Below are 25210 nucleotides of genomic sequence, written 5' to 3'. Positions count from 1 at the left end.
TTGTTAAAGCTTAAAAGCAGTCCGAACCATTTCAATATTCAACGAGTTTTGTACATATTTCCAAAAAGAGTCTAAGATACCTATCTCGACCGATTTTTCATTGGTTTAAAATCGGGTTTACTGATTATTTTTCCAAGGCCCGCATTGATTTTTAGTCGGTTTAGTCTCGGACATCTGTGGAGTTTGGTGAATCTCCCAAGAAATATTTTCAGTCAACGGAAATGAAAAAGCTGATCAGATCCAGCTGATAATTCTCCCCCTAATCATTATGCCGCTGACAACTTTCTATGTTCAGTTCTTTTTACCTCCGAAAGAAAAAGTGTCTGCAGGAGGTATTTTTTCCGTAAATTATTGAAGTGTTCCAAATTTTTTTCTGGATATTACCCCACCACCACCCGACCCTACCCACTACACCGCTTATGCCGTTTAATTATAAGTTCTACAGTGTTAAGGTACTAATCCACGTAATTAAATGATTGTCCAATACGCAGGCAGATTTTAAATAAAGGAACAAGTAACAGAAAAAATATTGATTTTTTATTTTGTGGGGACTACAGTCATCGGGGCTCCTAGATCTCGCAACACCTAACGAAATAAAATCACACAGATCATTTTTATATAGGAACCTTTGGGCATAGTTTGTGCCCAGAATGTCAAAAGTGGCATAGCTCGGAAATCAGTATAGAACTAAGCTTCTCGTGTTCAACATTTTTGTTTATTACCTTAGCATATATATATTTTGGCTACAAAAGAGAAAATTTAGATTTTTTCTCATAAAAATTCTCGCACGATATCCAGCAAAACAAAAAGATATTTGAAATTACCCGTGATTGAAATTTAATTTAAATTTAACAAATGGCTCATCGTATTTGGACTGTGACGATTAAGAGACATCCTCTGCTATCAGTTCCTACAATAAAGGTGAGGTCCAACCTGATGCGGACAGCAACTCCCATTTATAAGCCCACTTACTTTCTGTGATATTTAGATACTAAACGTCCAAGTGAACCGCACTCTAATGGAGAGAAGTAAGCACCACTTACAGACCTTATGGTATGTTGTTCTCATGTTCTTATGTTGCAGAGAATCTGCAACCGTTTTTCACAAAGCCAAGCGTTGTATTCTCAAAGGAGGCCCTCGCGCATCATTGGGGGGTAAGTGAAGGTCAAGTTTCAGTATTCCCAAGCGAAAATCGATGTACAAAAGTGTATGATATAGGTTGTTTCTATGGTATACGTGTCTACGCCAAAATAACGTGCCTCTATCAGACTCTTAGAGCAGTTCTAGATATTATGTTTATATACGAGTATAGATGGTATAGTTCTAAAGAAAGATTCCATAGGTAAATGAGTGCTCAAAGTAAATGGTCCTACTAATTTGTGGGTGTGTGTGTGTTTATAGTAGGTGTTTTAACTAAAGATCTAATGTACCAGACTAACTACGCGTAAGACTTGTAAATACAAACAAAAAACTGGATGTGAGAGAGTGTGGAAAATGCACGAAAGAAAATGGTTTGAAACTACAGACCAAAATATTTTATGTGAAACATTTATTGTGGTATATATGTATATACGATATATATATATATATGTATACTATAATTCATTATATTATTACGCTGCGACATTTAAGATGAGTTTAGTTTCGAGTTTCGTGTGGATTCTGTGGGTCAAACAGCAAATTTATACGCAAATTTAAGTTTACACATTGCCAACGGATGTCTGTTTGTATCTGTGTGAATGAGTGTTGTGTATGTGTGTGTGTATGTGCTACGATCTAATATACTAGATATATCTATGAATACTTTATATAATTGTTTAAGTCCGTACTTGATAATAATAATATAGCTGTAATTATACTGCATAAGAAGCTAAGGAAACAGCATTTCAAATCGTTTCGAAGACCTCTCTCCGAGAAATCTCCCACGTTACGTAACATATTCGTTTTGCGGTATACATAATATGAATTTTGGTATTTCTTTAGTACAACTTTAGCACAAACACTGGCAACATAAAACTACAATTCAATGCTAAGTTTTCCGCACATGTAGAGTAGGCTTTCTCTTGAGTTCAGACACCGAACTATACAATACATATATTCGTATATTTGTCGTATATAGCATATATAATTCTGTATAGTATGTATACGGTTTAGCATTAAATTGGTTCATCTTTCAACACTGCGCTTAGGGTCTAATGTTAGCTTCTTGCATCGTAATATACATACATAGTTTTCAAGATCATGCATACGTTTCATATGTTTCTTTAATATACAAATATATATATGTATGTATATGTATATGTATATGCATATGTATTTCTTGAGTTTGCCTCAACAACAACACATCGGTATCAAAGTTATATATGTATGTATATATATATTGCTTATACGTTGTTTGTCCCCTCCATCTTCTATGTAGTGTATGTACGAGTACTATCTGTATCTGACTGTTAATTGTTGCTGATTCCACATGATTTACCTTTCGCTCTAATAAACTTTGAGTTCACACAAAAAAAGGGTATTGTCCGCATATGTATTTTCTTATATAGAGTTTTTTCCTTTTGTTTTTTTTTTTGCCATCGGATCATGCTTTTGCCTTTTTATGCATGGATGTGTTTATTCCTTAGATAACGCAACAGATAATAGTATAATAATTTGAAATAGAAAGTGGGATAGCAAATTGTATATAGTATGTACAAATTAGAATGATCTAAATAAAAATGCCGAAAGTACTGCGCTAAAAGCATAATAATTATCATACAATAGAAAGGGTATAGAAAGTAATAAAAAAATAAGAATCGATCAGATGCTACCAAAAGCAAGTACTCTTTGCATGTAAATTACTTGTATACTGTTATAGTCGAGTGTACTGCCGACTAAAAGGTACCCGATACTGATAGATATAAGGATTGAAACAGCCTAGGACTTGCCTTCATTTGGGACAATGATTGGTGATAGAATGGGAAGAGGAATGGGATAATATGATCGGAGCTCCCATCTGAGATTTAAAATTCTTTTTTAGATTCTTCTAATGAAACGGACAGGTAAACAAAATAATTATTTCAAAAAATCTATGGAGTACCGGATATTTCAAGGGTCAAATAAAAATATCTGTGGCTACTGCAAATGATTTACTTATGTATATGTCTTTGCAAATCGTAATCGAGATTACAGATGATGGCAATCGTTTAATGTTACTTTTACGGGTACTTTTACTTTTACTTGAACGATATTACGGTTACGTGGTACGAAGTACGAAACGGAGAGTACATACGTTATACAAAGTACATTTTACAAAGTCTAATATGACGGTGGTTTCTAATTCAACTATCGACTAATTGAGTACCATATACATAGATATATATATATATATGAATTAGAGCTAGTCTTAATGCTAAATATTAACATTACAGTACGTTATATAGACACCTTTTGTTTGGTTTTTAGGCTGTTAAGTGCATTGTACAGCAAAAATAATTGCGTGCAAACTACTACCCGGTACGGTACGATCAATTACAAGGAAATTACAAGGATATATGTTTGTTAGTCATTCATTTTGAATTTGAGAAATAAAATGCCAAGATTTTATTTGTAAAGATTTCTTTCACATTTCATTTATTCATTTCAATTCAATTCAATCAAAAAGGGGTTTGTAAGCCAAGAAGTTCTTCAATTGAAAAATTAGACAGGTTCGCATTATATTTTTGTCTTTTGTTTTTGTATCAGCAATTGGTTTCATTTTGATTTTTCTTGGGTTTTGTCGGGTTCTTTTTTGGGTTCAAGGTTTTAGGCTAAAAAGAGAGTAAATACCGTTTACATGTCCTTTGTATATATATAGAAAGAATTAATATGGTGTCTGTTTATATGAGTGTCTAAACATCGCTACAAGTATAGAGCGAGAAATAGAGCGACAGCGTTACAGTTACAGTTACAAGTTACGAGTTACAGTTACAAGTTACAGTTACAGGGTGTTGTATATATATAATATATCCGTTTCTCATTACAGGCTAAACAAAGGATAACCATCCCATATATATCCGTACAATGTATATATGTTGGCTGCAAATATTACATTCAAATCTGTCTGCCAATCTACTGATAGCCAGATAGAGCCCAAAACTAAACTCAATTCAACGGGGGTTCGGGTTCCATACTGGTTTTGCTTATGGCCTAAAAGATATATCTCATATATGTATGTATATGTGAAAACTTATGGCTAAAACCTTCGAATGTTTTTACCAAATCGTTCAATATAATGCACTTGCTTATCGTTTACATAGTTTGGTTTTCTCGTACCTCAACTTTTTCCCTCACTTCTGGGGAGAAACAAATTTACAACAGTTTTGTTCAGAAGAGTGTTTTCTTTCCATCTTTGATTTTTATTCGGTCTAAACCATATGGGGGGAAAATGAAAGCCAAAAATCCATAACATCTCATTTTTAGTAGTTTTTCTTTCGTTTAAAATTCCTCGTTGCAAAAATTGTACTGATCGATTACGTCTAAGAAGAAGTTTCGCCAAAAGCTGAGCTCTCTTTCCCCAATGAAATAATACTGGGTGCTAGACAAACCAAATCTCAATTTAACTCAAATGGTATACCCGAAAATTTACTCAATGTTTTCTCCATGTTAGTACTCTTGGTTTAAGAACTTTTGTCATTTCGATTAGTTGCTGGAAGACGAGTCTAAGTTTTGTGTTTTTTTTTGTATTTTTATTTTGTTCTTTAGGAAAGTTCTTAGCAAGGCTTCGCTGGAAAAACTTTCTGCTAAAAAGAATTTCGTTTGTGGTTTTACTCACCTCTGGTTTTATATTCTTTTTATACACACTATATGTATGTATATTTAGTTTTTTATTTATAAGGGAAATCCTCTGTTGTATGAATGCATAAAAATTGAACTGGGTGTTGAATTCGTTCGTTTCGACTTGCTTTTCTTTTCAAAATATAGCTCAGTATAATTGATATGTTACGAGCTGGTAAAAGTAATCATCATCTGCTTCCTTGCTGTATGTATAAGAAAACATGTTTCTCGTTTAAATATATATATTTTTGTTTCCTTTTAGTTTTGGTATATTTGAATTTGTTTTGTTTTTCGCTTAACACTTAAACGACTCTTGTTTTGTCTTTGATCTTAGCATTTCGTTAAGCATCTGAAATGAGCATAAATAGCCGCCTTTCACTGCCGTCTTAATCATTAGAATATATCAAGTATTTATATATAATTTTAGCAATTGATAAATATATAAGTAGCTTGTGGTTCAAAGCCCTTGAATACACTTGTCTGCATTGCTTCGAAATTATTTAACACGTTCACTTAGACATACGTTCAAGCTTAACAACTAATTCTCAATAAATTAAACTTTATTTCAGAGCATTTTGAATGTGTTATATGTAAGTGTTTTTGGTTTTTATATTTTCCCGGTGTAGGCCGGGCAAATAATTGCTTTTAGTATTTATTGTGTACGTTCGTTTTGGTTTTATACGTTTTTTCTTAAATGTTTATTGTTGATTTTCCACTTTTTCAATATACTTACCATTTTCTGCAGTTACAGTTGTGGAGTGTTAGTTCTGTGTCTATGCACATCAATTGACTAGCTTGTTGAGAGTGTGTGTTGTGTGTTTTTGGGTCTTGGGTGTTCGGTGTTGGTGTTTTTTATAGCGCTTGGTTCATAAGGAAACTATAACAATGCCAAAACAATAAACAAGAAGCCAAAAAATGCCAAGTTGTCAACTTAAAAGATACTAAGTAGTTAAACTATTTCGATTTCGATATCAGTTTCGTTTTTTTTAGGATCTAATAACCTGATTTTTGGAATTTCGCTAAAAATTTGGTCCTCATTGGTCACTCAAATCGACACGACGACTTCCATTATGTGTTAATCTAAAAACCATATCCACAAAAAGAAAACTCGTTTCCTGTGACTAGACTGGAGAGATCTCCTTCTCCTCCTCACGCACAAGTCAACAAAGTTTTGGGTTTCGGTTTCGGTTTATGGGTATACTAATTTGAAAACTCTTTCGTTCGACGACACCATCCAATCCAAGTGATATGCGTGGTTTTTGTAGCCTTCACAACAATTTTGATTCTATTTGATGAAATGTTTTCTTTTGGTGTGTACGAATACGAGTACGAGTATACGTATACCAAAAATTCTACTCTTAGTATGCAATTTGACACATTTTGAGAGACGACGCCTCAATAATACAATTGAGATATATATATGTACATATAATATATAATTTTGTTGGTTTTTGGTTTTACTAATTGAATATATCACGGTCTTTCTAAATATCATCGCCTGTATGTGTATACGATATATATGTATATGTATCTGTATCTTTAATCTGTATATACTATATGCATGTAAATATCTATAAAGTTTGTCGCCACTTGAGTTGATCGAGAGAACATTTCAACACTATCTAACCCGACTATACAAATTGCTAAAAACTGTTTTCCCATCTCAATCTCCAGGGAATCCATGGAATCCTCATTCCTTATCGATTATACCGTAGTATATGTATATGTAGTATAATTATAAGTACTTTGCTCAGTTTTGTTAGGTAATTTGGTTTTCGAATACTGACACTTGAATGCTGAAACACAGTTGATCTTATTGTCATATGATGTATGTGTGAGTACGAGTATGTTGATGTACATATGTAAGTATGCACGAGTAGGTAAATGCTAATGCCTTGCTAAATGCGGGGACTTCCTTCGGTTCTTTTGCGACACTACAACTGTGAGAGATGATAGTATGCAATGCAATGCAATGTACTATGTATGGGGGTGTTCTTGATGGCCATGTCTCTGCATACTCTTGGAGATTGCTTCTGTTGTAGTTGTATACGAGAGTATATGGTTTAAAAGATGTTACTCAATTGACTACTAAACATGTTTCATCATGCGTTTTGTTCCATATATATGTATGGTGTAGTATATATATATATGATATATATATAGGTATGTATGTATATCTAACTATGTTGTATGTGTGTGTGGTAGTACACCTAAAATTAAAAAAAAGTAACCAAAAAACTCCATTTCGAGCTGTGTAATGTGGGTCTATATTACAGAAAGTTGTTGTTCTTGGCCCAATGAATAATGAATGATAAGTCAACTATTTTATTTTTTTGCACTGAATTTAGGAAACTCTTGAGACGACGCTACACGAGACACGAAAACATAGCAAAAAATTACCGATTCTATTTGAGTTTTGTTTGGTTATCAAAAAATATATATAGAATATGTATATGTATATATTCATAGAGAGAAAGAGAGAGCGCTATAATAAGTACATATGTTCGATCTGTTACTACATTATCAAAATGAGCAAGCTACTACTTTGGGTATATATTTTCGGTACGGTACGAGTATAGAACAGAACAAAAAACATTTCATTGGATATAGTAGTATTGGTATTGGATGTTGATATTTTTTGTTGCTTATGTCGAATTTAGACGAATTTATCGAACGGTTTACGAGTACAAAGAACTAAGAATTGGGCGACAGACGACTCTCCGGTCCCACTGCTAAATGCTGAATGAATGTTTGAAGCATACGAAATACGAAAGGTATACGAAATGATACTAAGTACGAGAGAGTATTCTTCAAAATATTACAACTATGAGAGCATTTTTTGACTTCTTGCGTTTTATCAGCTAATTGAAATAAATCGAAAATGCATTAATCAAATAATCAATATAAATATAATTTTATTTGGTTTTGGTTTTGTTTTATATAAAATATATGTCAATAGAACATACAGATGTAGTCATGGTGTGTGTGTGTTTTGTAAAAAAAAGGAATTGTTTTTCGTTGGATCGGCAGGACAATCTCAATCTTAGGCTAAAAGCAGTGGTAGTTCTGAGATCGAGATCTGACAGACGAGGGGTGTATACAAAAAACATGATATTAATTATTATTATTGATAAGTAAATAATGGCACCATAGCACGTGTGGAATGCGTTAGAGTCTTAAGCGTTAAACAATAAATAAATAAATAAATAAATTAGTAGCTGCCTGTGGATATGGGAGTCTCGAATCCGTCCAGCAGTATGTGAAATGAGTTGAGTTTCGGTTAAAATTCAATATCTTTGGTATACGAAATGATAAATACATACAACAATACTCACCCCTCCTCCAGGCATTTAACTACAAGGACAGGGATACAGATACGATCCACAATATGTTTTCTTTTTGTACTGGATGTTTCAACATCTACACATGGGTGAGAGAGAGGAGCAGAGACAGAAGAGGGGGAGACATAGAGAGCAGAGCACAGCAAACAGATACAACAAATACAAGAGAGTCAAATAATACAATCTATAGCTAAAGATACATATATTGTATGTGGATCAAATATGTACAATCGAACCAAAATCAAATCATAAGAAAACACAAATGGTTTGCTCGAATCATTGGCAAAGTTTCGGTTTCGTTTGTTTGTTTTTTATTAAACACAAAATTACTTCAAATGTTTCTCAATATAATGTGTGTGTGTTTCTGTATAGGTGTAGGTGTAGGTGTAATGTTGTATATAAACTAGGTATTTACATACGCAAATATTACTTTCAAAAATGATAACTAAAAACTAAAATTAAACTTCATGCAAGCGAATCAAATATATGAAACAAATACATAGCTAGCCAGGAGCTTCAATGTCTCCGGATTCCTTTATCATTTCTTTCTTCTTTCTTTTTCTTTTTTTTTTTTGTTTATGGATGAAGTATTTGTCGAATGCAAAACTCAAATGCAAATGCTACAGGTAAAGATAATTACAAAATAATAATTAAATCTAATATTGTGCCATTGATAGAACAACAATAAACTACGACAAAATTAGGTGTTTTTACCTGGTTTATGAGTGGGGAGATGGAGTTAGATGGATAGATTGGAAGGAGAAAATGTGGAAACAAAATTAAAAGAGACTTGCTGTTGCTGTTTCGAAAGCACGTCCGTCTTCAGGGGAGTGCTTTGAGATGTGTACACTACTCATCAAACTCATCCAAAAATCATAGTATGCAAGTGCCAAAAATGATTACGATTGTACAGTTGCTACAAATGCTCGAGGGTTTGAGTTGATTCGAGACTAAACTAGATCTATAAACTAAATCAAATCAAATAAAGAGATAGAGAGATTCACACACACAGTACGCAAATCATAGGAGATTTGTTCGTTGTTTTTTGTTTGTTTGTAGTATTATTATTATAATGTTTAAGTACACAGAACAGAGTAAAGAGAAGGGATAGGTTAAAGATAGTAGTGGCAATGTGTCTGCGTGGTGTTTATGGGTGATGTTTGGTGTGTGTTTCTCTGGGGATGAATTAAATTCGAGCTCAATAACTAAACTAAACCACTAAAAATAATAGTTTATGTTTACGTGTGTTTGTGTGTTTTAGTTGGTTATGTTTTATGTATATTAATTAATTTATAACTCTTTGTCTTGAGCAAAATGTAATTAATACTGCATTTGCAGGAGTTGCTTCTTTCATTCTTTCGTTGAGTTCTAGGCCTCCAAAAAAATACACATTCAATTAACGAGCGCCTTTTGGTTTTTTTTTTTAAATTTAGTTTGTTGCTTGGTTATATGAAGATTCATCATGCCTTGCTTTTGCTTTCATTATATGTATGGTTTTTTTTATATTTACTTTTATGTTCTGAGTTTTTATGTTTAATGTTATTTTCTTATTTAATTTTTATGTTTAATGTTTTGTTTTTATATTATGCACTAAAAAATTATATATATTAACGGCTACATTTAAACGCAATCACAATCGGTGGTTTTTTAATGTGTTTTTTTTCTTGTTTTTCTTCGTAATTTTTGCTTTTTGGTTTGAATTTTGTTTTTCCTTGATTTCGCTTTGCTTTTCGCTCTTATTCTTTTTTTAGTTTTTGTTTGCTGTTGCTTATATTGCTTATGATTTGTTTATGTATATATTTTTATAATTAGTTATAATATTTATTGAGCGCCGTCGCGAGCGCCTTAAATATAATACTTAATATGCCATCTGCTGCTGCGTGAGGGATCTTCTGACCTCTCTACGATCTAAGCCGAACTCAAAGGAAAACCAACTTCAGATGAGTGTCTCGATGAGTGTGTATGAGTGTGTGTGTTCTGGATTATGGGTTATGGGTGTATGAATGTTTTAATGGGGCTACTACTAGGGAGTGTGTGGTGTGGTGTGTTTCATTCAAATTACCAAAAAAACATAGCCCTCCTACTCCTAAGCTTAGACATACATGCCCATGCCGTACATGGCACTCCAGTCGACGCCCTGGAAGCTGGACATATCCACATTGGCCAGGGCGTAGTTGGAGTAGGCAGCCGGATTGGCGGCCGCTGCCAAGGCAGCTGCAGATGCGTTCAGTTGGTTTCCACCGGCTGCCACAAGGGCCGCCTGCTGGGCAGCTGCCAGGCTATGGGCTCCAGCAGCACCGGCTCCGTTCGCGGCATTGGCCGCCAGGGCAGCGGCCGCGGCGGCGGAGTGGACCTGCGAGGCGGAGTTTGAGGCGGCAACGGCAGTGTGGTGGTTCTGTTGTTGCTGGTGTTGATGCTGGGCCGCTGCGGCCATGGCGTGGGCGTTGTGGGACTGCTGGTTCTGGTGCTGTTGCTGCTGCTGCTGATGGTGGGCAGCGACGGCGGCGCTCTGCGCCTGATGGGCCTGCATCAAGGCGGCGTTGGCAGTAGCGGCGCTGGCGGGGATCGAGTAAGGTGCATACCTATTCAGGACGAGACACAGATTAGATTCCACACTGAAGAGTAGGCTGAAGGGAGGACATACCTGACATGTTGCAGCGCAGTCTGTGGATATGTGGCTAGCAGCTTGCCAAAGTTCGCGGGATTGGCGGCCATCGAGGCGGCGGCGGCAGCTGCGTTTTGTACTTGAAACGGATTCTGGGATATGAGGGCCTGTTGGGCAGCGGAGGCCGGAGACTGCAGCAGTTGTGTGGGATTCTGCAGCATGGCCAGGGGATTCATGGCCAGTCCTCCTCCACGGGCCCCGATCAGCTGGCCGGGTGCCGAGGGCAGCTGTACGCCCAGGCTGCCCAGCATGATGCGCTTCTGTAGCAGCTGGGCGGCCGGTGTGACGGACTCCTTCGGCTGGGCCTTCTTGCACTCGACCTTCTTGTTCTTGATGGTGTGGAAGTGGATCTCGCAGACGCGATCAACCACATCCTCGTTCTCGAATGTCACAAAGCCGAAGCCGCGATGGCGCTTCGTCTGCTGATCCATCAGCATGACCGTCTCCTCGACGGGTCCGAACTGTGCAAAGTAGGCCTTGACCTCCTCGGCCGAGGTGTCCTGGGAGACGCCGCCCACAAAGATCTTCTTGGTCTTGTTGGCCTGACGGGGGCGGTTCTTGGGCGTGGCATGCTTGGGGTCGATCTTCTTGCCGTCGAGTGTGTGGATGGGCACCTTGAGCACCTTCTCCACGGTGCAGGGATCTTGGAATGTGATGAAGCCAAAGCCGCGACTGCGCTGTAAGTGTAAGTCGATTGTGGGGGAGAAAGACAAGAGAACACCGAGAGAGGTTAGCACACGGGGAATATTTTCGGGAGATAGAGAGAGCTGAGAGAACTGTGGGTTAGAGGCGGCTAAGGACTAAGTTGCAAATTGTATTATTATAGTATAGCTAGGATTAATAGTCGTAAAAGTTCCTACGAAACGTTAGCAAAAGTCCAACAAAGTAAGAATCAATCGATCGATCAAAGTCTCGATCTTCCACAACGTATATAAAAACGTATATATAGTAGATATATGTATATGTAACGCACACAGATACAGTATATAGTATGCATGTTTATGGCTTAATCGACTGAATTGGGCGTGGCCATTGTACGCTTTCTTTTCGCATCAAATTTGCGTTATTTTTTGCCTCTTAAAACAACGAAAAACAAGTGTCAAATAAATTCAAATCCAAAAAACAACACAAAATATATGTTTCAACTAAAAACTATAATTCGCTCTAAAGATACTTTTGCACTGTTAACAGAATGTATATATATATATATTGATTGATTGATACGCAAGTAGATCGATCGTTTGCTAAGACTGGAACATACATATATCATAGAAATATTACGATATGGTTTGACCCCTCTAGAAACCCAGGGACTGTAGATGTGGGAGTGGCATAGTAGATATTGTATGTACACGAAACTGGATACCAAAAAAGATTCACGTACACGCTTTTTTCTCTGAATACGAACTCAAGTGTCAATTAAAAGTACATATTGTATGTGGCAATTACTTACATATGGTGTATGCGGAAAGTAAGTAGGCTTTAATATATTTGATATGTACGGAGCACTGCGCTTAAGAACTATAAAATCACTCGAATGTTTCCATAAGTGGAAGGACACACTCATTTTTTGTGCTTTTTAGTTGTAAAACGCACTGGCTCAAGGAATACGTTAAGTAGAAAGAGTGGAAATGCTCTATGCGAGTATGTGTTCTAATTTAATGGCCTATAGCTTTTCGGCTTTCATATAATTTTTTGTTTTTTGCCATACAATTTCTGTTTCTGTTTCTTTTTTTCCTGTTAGTTTTACTTAAATGTTACTTAGTAGTTTTTTTTACAGAGAATGAGAGAGTCTGGAATGTGTGATCTTCGCTGCTTAAACTAATTAATAATTCTCAGTCATTACATATAGTACAATATAGTGGGTATACAGTTATTGCTTAAGCCTAGGGCAGTTCAGATTATGGCTCAAATACAATTTATATAGTACATTAATCCAGAGAGAGAGAGAGATAGAGAGAGTAATGAAAATCTATGCGACTACCTACCTAAAGAATATATAAGTATACAATATATGGTGTGTATGATCTATGTGTAGTTTAAACCTTCAAATAACTTTAGTATTTTCAATATAGAGATCTTTAAATCTTGACTTCTCGAGGTGGGTCGGACGGGAAGGGTAGAAACAACTATCTACAGGTACATATGTTAGGACCTAGAGATTATATCCTAGAAATTTCGATTTGAACTCAACATCTGTACTTTATTTTCGCTATGGGTAATATTCTAAGCATAATTTTCAACTTCCTTTTGGCCAATCAATGGGTTATATAAGGGGATCTCAGGATCCCAAGAACTTAAAAGCCATCAACATAAAATAATAACATATTTTCCGAACTACACAACTAAAAAAATAATGTACATTTATGCTTATGGGTATGGTAAAATTATATGATTTTATATGCCAAACCAAAAATTATAAAGCAAAAACTAAACACAGAAACAATTTCGCATAAATTTAAAAGAGTTATACATATATATAATAATAAGGTCTAACGATTACGGGGGGTATTGCAATATACAAACATATTTATTATGGTATTAAGCTAGGGCTATGTTCTTATTTATGTTACACAATAAATAGTTCAATAGTTGCCAGGACAATCTTCGATTCGAATCGATTCGTCGTATTGCTTCTCATTCTCGGTTCTCATATTGCTGCTATAAATGGGGTGAGGGTGGAATAGTATGGAGGGATGTGGGTATGGTAATATTAGGGTAAACCTCTTTCAACTAAAGTTTGAATTGACTTCTAGATTTTTGTAACTGTGACATGGGTGGCTATATAGTAAAATGGCAAATTTACTCGTTAGTTTTTTGTAATTTCTTTCAAGGTTTTGCTTAAGATCAATGCGTATGGTGTTTTTTTCTGGGTGAGATAGAAACACTAAGGTAAACCAAGGACACAATACGGAGTACAGATTAGAGGTAGAGTACGTGGTACGAGTACGAGAGAACGAGTACATTCAATTAGAGATACGAGTACAGTTATGCAGTTATTATTATTATTATTGCTCAGAATTATACGAAATACGAGAGTTACGATGCGCCAGCAGTTTTTGAGTAATTTCAAGTACGCTAAACGTTCTCATTTATACAGTAGTTAGGGTATTTGGCGATTCATTTTGTTTAGGGTTTTTTGGTTTGGAATGAAATGTACCTAAGCGCCAGCTCGCGGGATCGGATCGGATCATCATCATTATCCTCATCCTGGTTGTTTGATTGCCATTCCTCCTCTCCGGATGGGTTCCAACGTTGTCCTTCCTCACTTTTGGGTGTTCATTTTTGGTAATTGTTGGTAATTTTTTATATTTTTTTGTTTTTGTGTGTGGATTATAATTATGTTATGTTTAGTATGTTCATACGAGTAGCACATTCAGGGAATTTACTGCATAGACTAGCTATATAATTGATAAATCTTAAATGCTTATAGACTAGGGCGGCAATCTAAGGGCAATCCCCTTCCCTTATCAGCCAGGAGTTCGTTTCAAAAACGAAGACCCGAAACTTAGATCCCAACAACTCCAAAGACAGTTGGTAAACCAGTTTTCATCTTTTCTTTTTTGTTGTTTCTTCCACTTCGTTCTTTTGTTTGGTGTCTCTTCTTATTTTTAAAGGGGGGGAAAACAAAAGGTGTTTTTTTGTGTGCTCCTGTAGGTACAAGTATGTGTGTGTGTCATTCCTTGTTTACTTGCGTTTACGTATGGGAGAGAGAGAGAGGAAGAGAGAGGGAGGACGGAGGGACAGCAACCCCGTTAGTCAAGCGGCACAATGATCATCATTATTCAGAGTGGAGTTGTTGCCGCTGCTGCCTTGCGAATAAAAACTGCCCCGTGGGAAGGGAGTAGTTGTAGTTCCTCTGGTTGTGTAATTGCGCAATTGGCTCTCGGCTCAGCAGCAGCGGCAGCAGGCGAGAACAGCGAAACTACCCTAAGCCCACGGTCCCCACCTTTCTGTATTGTATTGTCCTGTGCCATAACCTGAATTGAATCGCGCCAGCGGTCCCAGGATCGGAGGAACAGCTGCGCGCAAGCAGCGAGCGAGGCAGGCGGACAGGACTCGTATAATGCGGCAGCTGCTATTTTATTGCCCGAAAAGCGGCGCGCGTTCACCGATGGGGAGCCACAATGAATGTACATACATACATACATATGTATGTATGTGTGTACATACTATATAGGATGTGTGGATATTGTCCGCTTATCAAGCGGACAAATTGCTTAATGCATTAATGCATTCTGAAAACCCAATTTCCGTTGCAAGACGCACTGTACAATTATTCTAAGAATGTTTGAAATGTATTCAAACGTTTCTCCAAAAATTGAATATGGATTGGTAATTGTCTGCAAAATGTTTTTAACGCATTTATTTTCATTAATTTTGTCATATCTTAATGATTTCGTAAGGTGTGAAATTTTATTACGACTTGGAGCTGATTTCCTTTAAATTTGCGAACCAAGCCACACTTTGGCAACCCTAGACATTCTGGATGGTAACAGCTGATTGGTGTAGTACAAAACACTTCCAGAAAGAATATTTATTCAGTTTATTCAAAGTTTCCTGGCATATTCAATTTAGTGCTCGGTCACAGCATGCATCCCCTATAATCTACTCATCTTACACGATCTGCATATGAAACCTGATTTACGCCCTCTCTTCTCTCTTCCTTTCTTATCTTTGTCTTTTGTTTTTGGCACGTAACCAAAAAAAACTGTAATTCTAAACCTCTGCTTCTGTGGTAGCAGCGGCAGCGCCGCAGCAGAGAAGACTGCGTTTGTGTGCGTGCGTTAGAGGGGGAAAAGTTTGCAGTTTTGCAGCTGTGCAAAAGGAATTGAGAGAGATGGAAAGAGACATGAGACATGAGCAGACGGACCAAAAATTGTAGCTGTAAAACAGAAAATCTGTGCAAACGTAAAAACGCAAATAAACAGGCCGCTGCCGAACGACAACGACGAACAATGGCACCAAAGGAGAGGAGATTACGAGAAAGGTAGAAAATAGACGTAGTAGAATGTGAGGACAAAAGGAGGATAGGATAGGATACATACATACAGAATAGTAAAAGAATAGAAAATACCAGAAGCATAGACTACATTCTGCTTACCTGGGTGACGGGATCCTTCATGATGAGGACATCGGTGACGGTGCCGAACATGTTGAAGTACTCCTTCAGCTTGTCGGAGGAGGTCTGCCAGCTGAGGCCGCCCACGAACAGTTTGCCCGGGGCCGGATCGGAGCCACTGCCGCCAGTCAAACTGGGAGTGGAGCGACCCGAGGAGCCGCTCTTGTTGCTCAGATTGGCCCCTCCTCCACCACTGCCATTCTGTCCGGCCGCCGAGGCGTTCACGTTCTCCTTGAGCAGCGCCAGGGCAGCCTGCTGCGCAGCGACCTGCTGCTGCTGCTGGGGATTGCCGCCCCCGTTGGCGGCGTTCTGTGCTGCGACCTGGGACTGATCCTGGCCGGGCGCCACTATGGAGCCCTGTGTCTGCTGTTGCTGAACCTGGGATTGCTGCTGCTGCTGGGCAGCGGCGGCGCTCTTGAGCACGGCAGCCGTAGTCAGAGTGCCATTGATGGCCGCCACACTGTTGTTGGCTATGGAAGCGACCAGGGCGTTGTGCAGATCAGGATGGTGATGGTGTGGGTCGATGAGGCCGGCGGCGGCGGCTGCTGCTGCAGCGGCAGCGTTATCCATGGGATTGCTGCGGGCAAAAAAGAAGGTATCGGCGGTGAGTAGATCCTCGCGTGGCTGGACCGCAGCCGGAGGCGGCGGAGCCGCATGGTGCAGCATGGTGGCGCCTTCCTTGAGCGCGTGCATTTCCTGCTTCAGCTGAATCTTGAAGGCTGTTGCGGTTCAACGACGGGATATACGATTTTTCGCGATAGAGGACTTTAGCCCTCGAGTTGTTTGTGTGGTTTCTAGCGCTAACTTGACTACGTTTTTCTTTGCGTTTTCCTGCCTCTGTCTGTTGCCAATGGCAATGCCTGCTGGGAGTTGTTTTTTTTTTTGTTTTTTCGACTTCAACAAGAACACGAATTAATGCGAATAGAATGTTAATAAATGGAACTGAAATAACGGTAACGAAATGTCCACTCAACACGACACTTGAAAATTTTTTTCTTTTCTCTGACTTTCGTTTTCTCTGTTCTCTGTTTTCACTGTTGTCCTTCAGTTGCGACTGCGCCGTAGGGTTGTTTGACTATTTAATATTTTATTTGATTCGATATATAAAAATATTCTTTGGTAATAATAAATTTGAAAAAAATTGGACACTCTTTCTGTTGTTTCCTTTTCCGCGGCCGTTTTGAAAATTGGCGGTTTTCAAGAATTGGCCTTCTATATACGTCACGCCGGCGACGTCACAAATGTTGCTATGCTTCCATGTTGCTGGGAAGTTGTACTCATGTTGCTTGCAAACAGGTTTATTATTGTTGAATATCGAAGTTTCTATACCCTATTTGCCTAGCTGCCTTTCAATAAATGGCCCTCAATTTACTAATTCTCTTAGAACAAGTTTATTGTATCTATTCCTGTAAGGCAAGTTTATCATAACGCTTTTTTAAGGGTATTTTAATGCGGCTGAATATTTCTTATTTGTTGCGTGAATCGGGAAACGAACTTAACCCATGTAGCCCCCACACAAAAGCCCGTTGAGAATATTTTCATATTTTAATAACAGGAAGACAATGGGTTAATTGTTCTCTGTTCACGATCGAAAGTCATATTCCTTTATTTTGATTTTCGGTTCAATATTACTAGCTGGCTAAAACCTTTACCCCATATCCGATTGATAATTACATTTTTTATAAGATTGGTTGAATTGATCTCTTTTAATGGATTCTGTCTACAATAGTGTTTAAACAAAAAAGGTCAGGAAAAAAGAAGGGAAAATCCCAACAACCTGATACTAACGCTAGACCTGCGCGCCACAGTGGAATTTGTTGAATGAGTGAGTGAATGCAATCTAGTCTCTGACTTTCTTCTTCTCTTTTCGTTTTCACTGTTATCCAGCGGTGGGATCGCGTTAAGTATAGATAAATATTTTGGGGAAAAATTCGACACTATTGTTTCCTATTAGATTAATTGTTGTTGTAAAACGTCTAGATGTTGTTGAGCGATCAAATCGATATGTTTTTAGTTTAATTTGTTACGTCGCATTAGGGTATATACGCTTACTTTATTGGGTATTAGTGGCTGCGTGGGGTCAGGTGGCAACTCGTAAGTGAGTACAAAACGATGTTGAAAATGCCACTTATTTTAGATAATTTATGATAATAAAATGCCTCTTTATAGAGAACAAGGGTATATGGAACACCGAAACTATCCGTTCTTGGCGCTGAATGGAAAGAAATTATATCATACACTATCATATTTTATCCCACAGGCAGTACCCATTGTAGTGATCACATTGGTTGGATTTACCCTGGAAGTACTGTCCTGGATTCGCATAGCCGTTACCCGGGATGATGTGTGGTGGACCAAGCACTCGGGAAATTGCATGTTTGTGGAGACCCGCAAAGGGTATCCCGCGCCCAATCGCAAGGTAAGTGGAGGCAGCCCCACACCATCGTAATCGCCCACTGGACTCTAGACCATAATGTTCTCTGCAGTTCTTGACATTCAATCAGAAATATGAGACTCCACCTGGACTGATTGAGGCCCTGCAGGGAAATACGGATGGTCCTTCGAGTAAGTTCTCCATAGATCCAATCCAATCCATGAATGAATGAATTTTCAGCGCTTCCTTGCACCTCTCTTCACCCATTCATTGACCAGCGCCACGGCGCCCTTTGCCGACGTTCGGGGGAGGCGTTGAAAACGTTCATGTAGTCTCCGTAGATGGGCCAAAATTAATGAGTACAAATGTTTCTTTGCTTTTCCAGACGAAGACGAAAAGGCCGACAAAGGTAGTGGTGGGGGCACTAGTGGCAAGAAGATAGCAACCCATGTCATTCTGACCGGTGCTGCCCTCGGCGTGGCCGCAGCCGGTGCCGTATACTCGGGAGCCATTTAGAACTAATAGAATTCATAGAATAGGTAGATGGTTGCAAGGAAGAGCTGAAGATTCAAGCCGATCAGAAATCGCACTAACCCATCATCCCATTCCCACAGATGATGAAAAAAATACCAAAAAGTAGAGGAAAATGGCTTCGTATACGGAGGGGTTCAGATCCGCTTCGAAGTCGTATTTATAATCCTATTATCAGAGATCATTGGATAGAATTGTGCTGCGACCGTATAATTATACTGGGCAACTGTAAAGAGGAACAAAATTTCAAATAAAACGCCTAGTCCGCGACAGGACATATCATATTAAAAGTGAACCTGTTTTCATTGACCTTTTAATTTAAGTACACGACAGGAAGGAAGCCACAAAAGTAAACCACCAAACAGGAAGGAACAAGGGAAAGACCACAAAAAGAAACCCCTCGTTTCATTCGTTTTCAGGAGCTGGATTTTGTGTGGTTGTCGATCGACACCAAAGTGTTGGTAAACGGATACCCAAAGATATCTCTAAGCTTATCCACCTATTTGCAATTGTTTTGGACGTTACAGCGCCACGAGGCATGCCACTATTCCCCGCCACTATGGCCGCTGATGCCAATTCCTCCCCGCTGTCTATATCATTGGCTTTGATATGGCCATTTCGACCGGCTGTCTAGAGTTGGGCAAGAGATTCACTTTACTTTTGTACATTTTTCTCATTATTACATGGCGAGCTAACGGTAGTTGCTACAATTGCTAAGTAAAATCCACCCATTTTGCCTTTTTTGTCTTCAAGGTATATGTATTTTCCTCACAAGCGAGGTGAGGTTTGTACGAGACTTGCAATTTGCCTTGGCTGTTTTTGCCTGCTATCCACCTCCTTTTTTATAGCCCATTCAAAATTAGGACTAATTTTTTCGTTGCTGAGCCGAACAGCAGTTCAGTTAGCCCCCTCCCCCACCCCTCCAGTTCTTGTTTATTTTAACGTTGCTTTCGAAATGCTGCGAAACTTTTCGAAAATATACCAGAAAAGCGCCACTGCTGTGTGAGTGGTGTGGCCGTACCAGGTACCAATACAGTGGCGCCTTGTAGCGGCGAAAAGCTGCTTCACGAGCTTGCGCGCTTGGCCAGCAGGCGGCGGTAGTCCTAAGAACTCGAGGAGGACATGTTGCACGTCATCCACTATGCCTGTGCCACACTTGGGGATGCGGAAACAGCCAGTAAAAATATACCTGGCCGTGCTTCCTTTCGACCCAGCTTGCTATGCGCGGGATGAGGATGTGCGTCCAACGCCCACTGGCAGAGCTATTCCAACGGGTCATCCATACTTCCGGCACTTCCTTCTGGAGGCGTCCGAGGACGTCCGGAACGTGCCCGATATCCTGACGGCGTTTAATCGGTATGTTACCTCAATTCCTCGTATGTAGCTCCTCACAGCTGCGGCTTCCGCCTTAACTTGTGCGGTGTACAGCATTTGCGACGTTACTACACTCGTCAGCAGCTTCGGATCCTTGGTGCTCAGAGGCATCCTGGAGAATGGTCCCGCGTTCCCTGGCCTTCCTGTGGACGTACCCTAGGTGTTCCCTAAAGGCCTGCCGAGTGTCAATAAGGACTCCCAGATATTTGATCGTCCTCTGAGACTGGATGGTGGACCCTAGAACCTGCTTTCTGGCAGTCTCAACCACTCTCCAGCTTGGAAGTGTGTGGGTGTGTGCAAGGTGTTTTTATGTAAGGTGAGGCGTAATTTTTTGTAATAATATCTTGTTATGTGTGAACGCAACACAAAATAGAGAACAGAACGCGGAATACGCAACTCGAAGAGAGAATATAAATGCCTTTCCTTTTAACTATATACCTTGACTGTCTGCATGTGTGTGTGCGTGTGTGCAATCAAAAACAAATCGTGGCAGCGACGCCAACGTCGACGGCAACGCAGACGCCGTGCGTTATTGATTTTTGGCAGAGGGGAAAATAATGCCAAAGGATATGAAATTTATTAAAATAGATTGCAAAATAATTCAATGAAGATGTTGAAAGGCAAACAGCAAACACACTCCCCACAGCAGGGGCGAGGGGATGCCGTGTGTATGTGTGAGTTTGTCGGTTGTTGAACTCCTGGCAGTGGCGGTGGCAGGGAGGATAGGAGTTTCCCGTCGTCTGCAGCACTTTTTTTTGCCTTTATTTTAGAAGACGTCTGTCAATTTTATGGCTACTGACCCAGAAAAATGGAATATTCAAGAAGACTTTCAAAACGTGGGGATCGTTGTCAGGCGTGTCCCTGACGGAGGGGGGGCTATAGAGGTATTCCTGGGATGGGGGAAAACGACCTGTGATACGATGGATTTGCCTGTTAGTTGGGAGGGAGGGAATAACGGAAATGATGATGTTCTGGATGACATCAGCAGTCGGCACCCCGCTTTATGTAATTCGATTAGGAGCACTTACAGTCCCCTCCCTACCATTCCCCATCACTATTATACGCTCCTTCATTCCACGTTGCCCCCACCACGAATGCCTTGTATTTTAATTGCGTCAAATAAACAGCAGGGAAGGTGCCACTGGCACTGCCACCCCCTCACAGCACGAGTCATCATCCATCTTTTTATGGCCTCCCTCCCCTCGACCTAATGGCGCACTTAGCCCTCAAACAAGGTAACGGGAAAATATAACACTGGACAGGAAGATATTTCAGGAAGGGAACACAAGGAAATAGATTATTTCAAAAGAAGTATCAGCCGAAGAAAAGAGCCGTCGGGGGTTCCACTTATTGAGTTTATTATCCATAAATCTATCAGAAAATTGCCATTAAAGGTAGCGAATTGGGAGAAATTGGTTGGGTTTATCTCAGAAATATGTCACGGAGCAAGGTGTCAAGAGATATGACTTAAGGAAAGTCTATTTAAGGCAGATTTTTCGATAATAATTGAGTTTGGACATCATTTGAGTCGGATAATGAAATGATGAGTGGACTTGGGAAAACTGTTTGGGATATCTTTATATCAACAAAGGAAATTTAAGGAAATTTTAAAAGAAGGGAAAAAGTAGATTCGTGAAATATTTAAATAGTTTCAAGCTAAATATCCCCAGAGCTAAAGTTGAACATCCTGAAGGGGATATTAGAAAACCTGGAGAAGTATTTAAAATGGTAAGACCAGGACCCACAAAAGGTAGATTTAGATTGCTCACTTAAAGCAAAACAATTCCCCAAGCTATTACAGAAACTATCAATGGCAATAGTTTACACCTATCCTCCTTGCAGAGGGGTCCTTATAAAAGGATACAAATAAATCTAAGGGCAGAGATGAAGAGAGAGAGAGAGAGCTTCTCCTGCGCCCCAAGCAATCATCATAATTTATTCAGGATTCGACATCACCAATCGCATTCCCTGAATGCGCTTTCCTTTCCCTAACTTTCCTTTATGCTGCTTTACGACTCTTTTACACAGCTTGTCACGACAAAATACTTTCTAATCCGCACATCCGCCTCAATGACAATCTGCTGCAATCTGGTTCCCCATCCAATCCCCAGGCCACAGAACAAATTGCAATACAATTTGCAGTGTCCACTAAGCCGGATCCGCCTCTCCTGGCGCACCGCCTCCTCCCATCCTGCCATCCACCCATAAACAACGGAAAACACTCGAAAAATTCCAGCAACAAATTGCATGGATTTGCGCTTCAAAAATGCCTCTCTCCCTTGGAGGCATGCAACGCTCTGTGTGTCCTCTGTGCTGCGTTGTGCTGTGCCGTGCCTCCTCCTCACCTGTCGTTTGCCCTTTGCCCTGCTCTGCACCTCTTTCAACTGCATAAAATTTATGTAGATACAAAACTGCAATTCAAAGAGCGAGCGAATCGCCAGTGAGAGAGAGTGCGAGTGAGAGCAGCGAACAGAGAGCTTGCAGGGAAAAAGTTCAACTTGTTTTTCTCTGACATTTTCATTGAGGAAAATGCTACAAAATGAAAATGAGCTGGCCTAGGTCCTGGGTCCTGGCCAGGACTGAGCTCGAATCCGTAGTCGAACTCCGAACCTGGCTAAAAGCATATGGAGTAACTTTATTGTTTTTACATTTGATTTTTTATGGGTCCGAGGGGTGGGTGCTGGGGTGTTGCACTGGCTGGGGGCAAAGTGCACGCCGCATAAATTCAGCTCCGAGAGAGAGAAAGAGAGAGAGAGAGAGAGAGAGAGAGCGAAGCGACTGTCCGCGTCGCTTGGAAAAGTCTATATATCATATATGCCCACATGCTATACTGTATAGGAGAAGGGTGTCTCTCGAGGGGGTGGATTTGAGCACTGGAAACACGAAACGCAACGCTGCCGACTGGAAACCACCCTCGAAGCTGGAGGCCGCACGACTTATACACAGCGCAAAAATCTGCTCTACAAAATTTCCACAAAACGGGACACAAAACACCCGAAATCGCAGCGAGAGCGACAGAGAGAGATGTATGCATAGCCAGGGCGGGAGTGAGATGGGGCGAGAGAAAAACCATCCCTAAGAATTGGGGGAGATATATTTTGCAATTGGAGTGCGCGCGCAACCCTCGGAAAGATGATGACGAAAGCGACAGCCGACAGTCGACGAGGACCAAGGGACCGACCGACCGACCGACCGAGACGATGGTGACCGCTTCCCGGGGTTGCCTTTCAGTCAACTTTGGGTTTTCGTACGTGCAATTTCTCCCGGCACCATGACGGATCACGGACCGAAAATCAACTCAAGAAATCTAACATTTTGGATAGCCCTCTCTATAAAACCCAAAGCCCCTCTCCACACACAACAACCAAACCGAAACCAAAACCCGACAAAAAACAGTGTCTTCTAGCAAGTGAAAAAGTGGCAAAGATCTGTTCAAATCTATGTGGAAATGCATATAGAAGATACATATATATCGAATTACATACGGCGTCGGATCGGAGCAGATGAGAGGGCGCTTGCCATTGATATTGTCCTGTCACAGCAGTATTGTAACTTAATTATAGCCTACTGCTGGGTCGGGGCATTAACATTGTTGAGCGCCATTGGCAACAAAGAGAAGGAGAAGCTACAAAGCTACAAAGCTACAAAGCTACGGAAAAATGCTACAGAAAACCCCTAAGCGAGACTCGCATGAAAGAGACTTTCTTTCTTTCCGGCTTGATGGGAATCCTTCAGTCCTCACACACACACACACACAGGCTGGCAGAGCTGTATGTATCTGTGTGTGTGTGTGTATATGAGCAACCGGAAAAATCAATTTTCCATTTTTAATTCAAAGCTCAAACTATACACACACACACGGACGCGGAGAGAGCGCGAGCGAGAGAGGGGAGATGAGATGAGAAAGAGAGAGGCACGTTTGATATCTGGCCAAAAGGGATAAGGGGCATAAGGATGCTGTAGCATCTGCAGTGCGAGCGAAAGAGCAGTCTGCTAAGAGAGAGGGAGAGAGAGAGAGAGCGAAAGAGATGGCAAGCTAGTGATACAGAGAGCAGAGAGAGTTCTCTCAAAAAGAGAAGAGAGAGAGAGAGAGAATCCGTGTGTAGACAAAAGCTGGATGAAACATTTTGAAATGAAACACGAAACTTTCAGGACAGGAAAAATCAAGGAAAAACTGTGAACATACATTAAAATCTCAGTAATTATGTGGAAAAGTTAAGCCAGCGATCAAGACAAATCAAATTCCTATGGCAAGGATCCATTGGGAAGAAAGGTTCGTTCGAGGTGGAAGTAAAACCCCATCGGAAAGGCTCGACCACTCCCTGATTTTTCCTGCCTTCGTGGGTGTACGCGTACGAGAGTATATGTACAAGAGCAAGGGCTGTGAAGGGAAAGGGAAAGGAAGGGGGATGGGATGGGATGCTGAGCGAAAGGTGGCGTGGCGCATTATATGCTTGCCAAAAAATACTGTTGCCAGCCCTGAAATGCCGGATAAATCCTGGTAGATGCAGCCCGTATCATCGGAAGAACATCTTCTCAACATCATCAACCCCTAAATATAATTCGGGCCGCACTAAAAGGGCGTGAGGACAGAGAGGATGGACCTGGACCGAAATGGGAATAAAAAAGATTGGAAAAGATGACAAAGATTAAGGGCAACAACAAAAGCAAAAACACACAGAAAGATGAATTGGTAGATTGAGAGCAGCTGAAAAAAGAGATTTAGATGCAGCACGGAATCCCCCTTCTAAGGGTTGCTCTTGCTCCCCAACTCGCCAGCACAGTTTATATGCATTTTGATGAGGATAATGGCTCAGCCTACAAAGGGAGATGAGATGGTTAGGCGGGCTGCTAGGGAAATTGCAGAGATGTCAGAGAGGGTGGGAATGGGTTGGGTGGTGGAGAGATGGCGAGAGGAATATGGAGATTGGGCCTGCCGGCCTCTAATGCTAATGCTGCTCGCCTGCACAGGCTGTTGCCGCCTGTCTGTCAGCATTTGGGAGATC

The 25210-nt window shown here is 40.1% G+C and overlaps 2 protein-coding genes across 5 annotated transcripts in view; one reads left to right on the top strand and one right to left on the bottom strand.

The window, feature by feature from the left end:
* Positions 1-645: 645 nt before the first annotated feature.
* Positions 646-19109, top strand: ymp (yellow-emperor). 2 transcript variants are annotated; one of them, XM_003736684.3, is made up of 7 exons: positions 646-921; positions 989-1028; positions 1084-1154; positions 18186-18344; positions 18412-18490; positions 18685-18838; positions 18914-19109. In XM_003736684.3, the coding sequence occupies exons 1-6, from the start codon at positions 856-858 to the stop codon at positions 18813-18815; spliced, it is 546 nt and encodes a 181-aa protein (XP_003736732.2). In that variant the 5' UTR covers positions 646-855; the 3' UTR covers positions 18816-18838; positions 18914-19109. The 2 variants fall into 2 exon arrangements, with proteins under 2 accessions (XP_003736732.2, XP_003736731.3); XM_003736683.3 differs by lacking the exon at positions 18685-18838 and having other exon boundaries at positions 647-921.
* msi (RNA-binding protein musashi) overlaps positions 8427-25210 on the bottom strand; it is a 107201-nt gene continuing 90417 nt past the window's right edge. For all 3 annotated transcript variants that reach the window (XM_033385993.1, XM_033385994.1, XM_033385995.1), the window contains 3 exons: positions 15908-16502; positions 10783-11480; positions 8427-10720 (listed from right to left, as the gene is read on the bottom strand). In XM_033385993.1, the coding sequence (XP_033241884.1) occupies positions 10231-10720; positions 10783-11480; positions 15908-16502 (1783 nt within the window). In that variant the 3' untranslated portion in view covers positions 8427-10230. The remainder of the gene's footprint in view (positions 10721-10782; positions 11481-15907; positions 16503-25210) is intronic.

Source organism: Drosophila pseudoobscura, chromosome 2 (assembly GCF_009870125.1).
Source record: "Drosophila pseudoobscura strain MV-25-SWS-2005 chromosome 2, UCI_Dpse_MV25, whole genome shotgun sequence".
NCBI classification, from domain to species: domain Eukaryota; kingdom Metazoa; phylum Arthropoda; class Insecta; order Diptera; family Drosophilidae; genus Drosophila; species Drosophila pseudoobscura.
The sequence above is the reverse complement of the archived record's forward strand: the minus strand, read 5'-3'. Positions and strand labels throughout refer to the sequence as shown.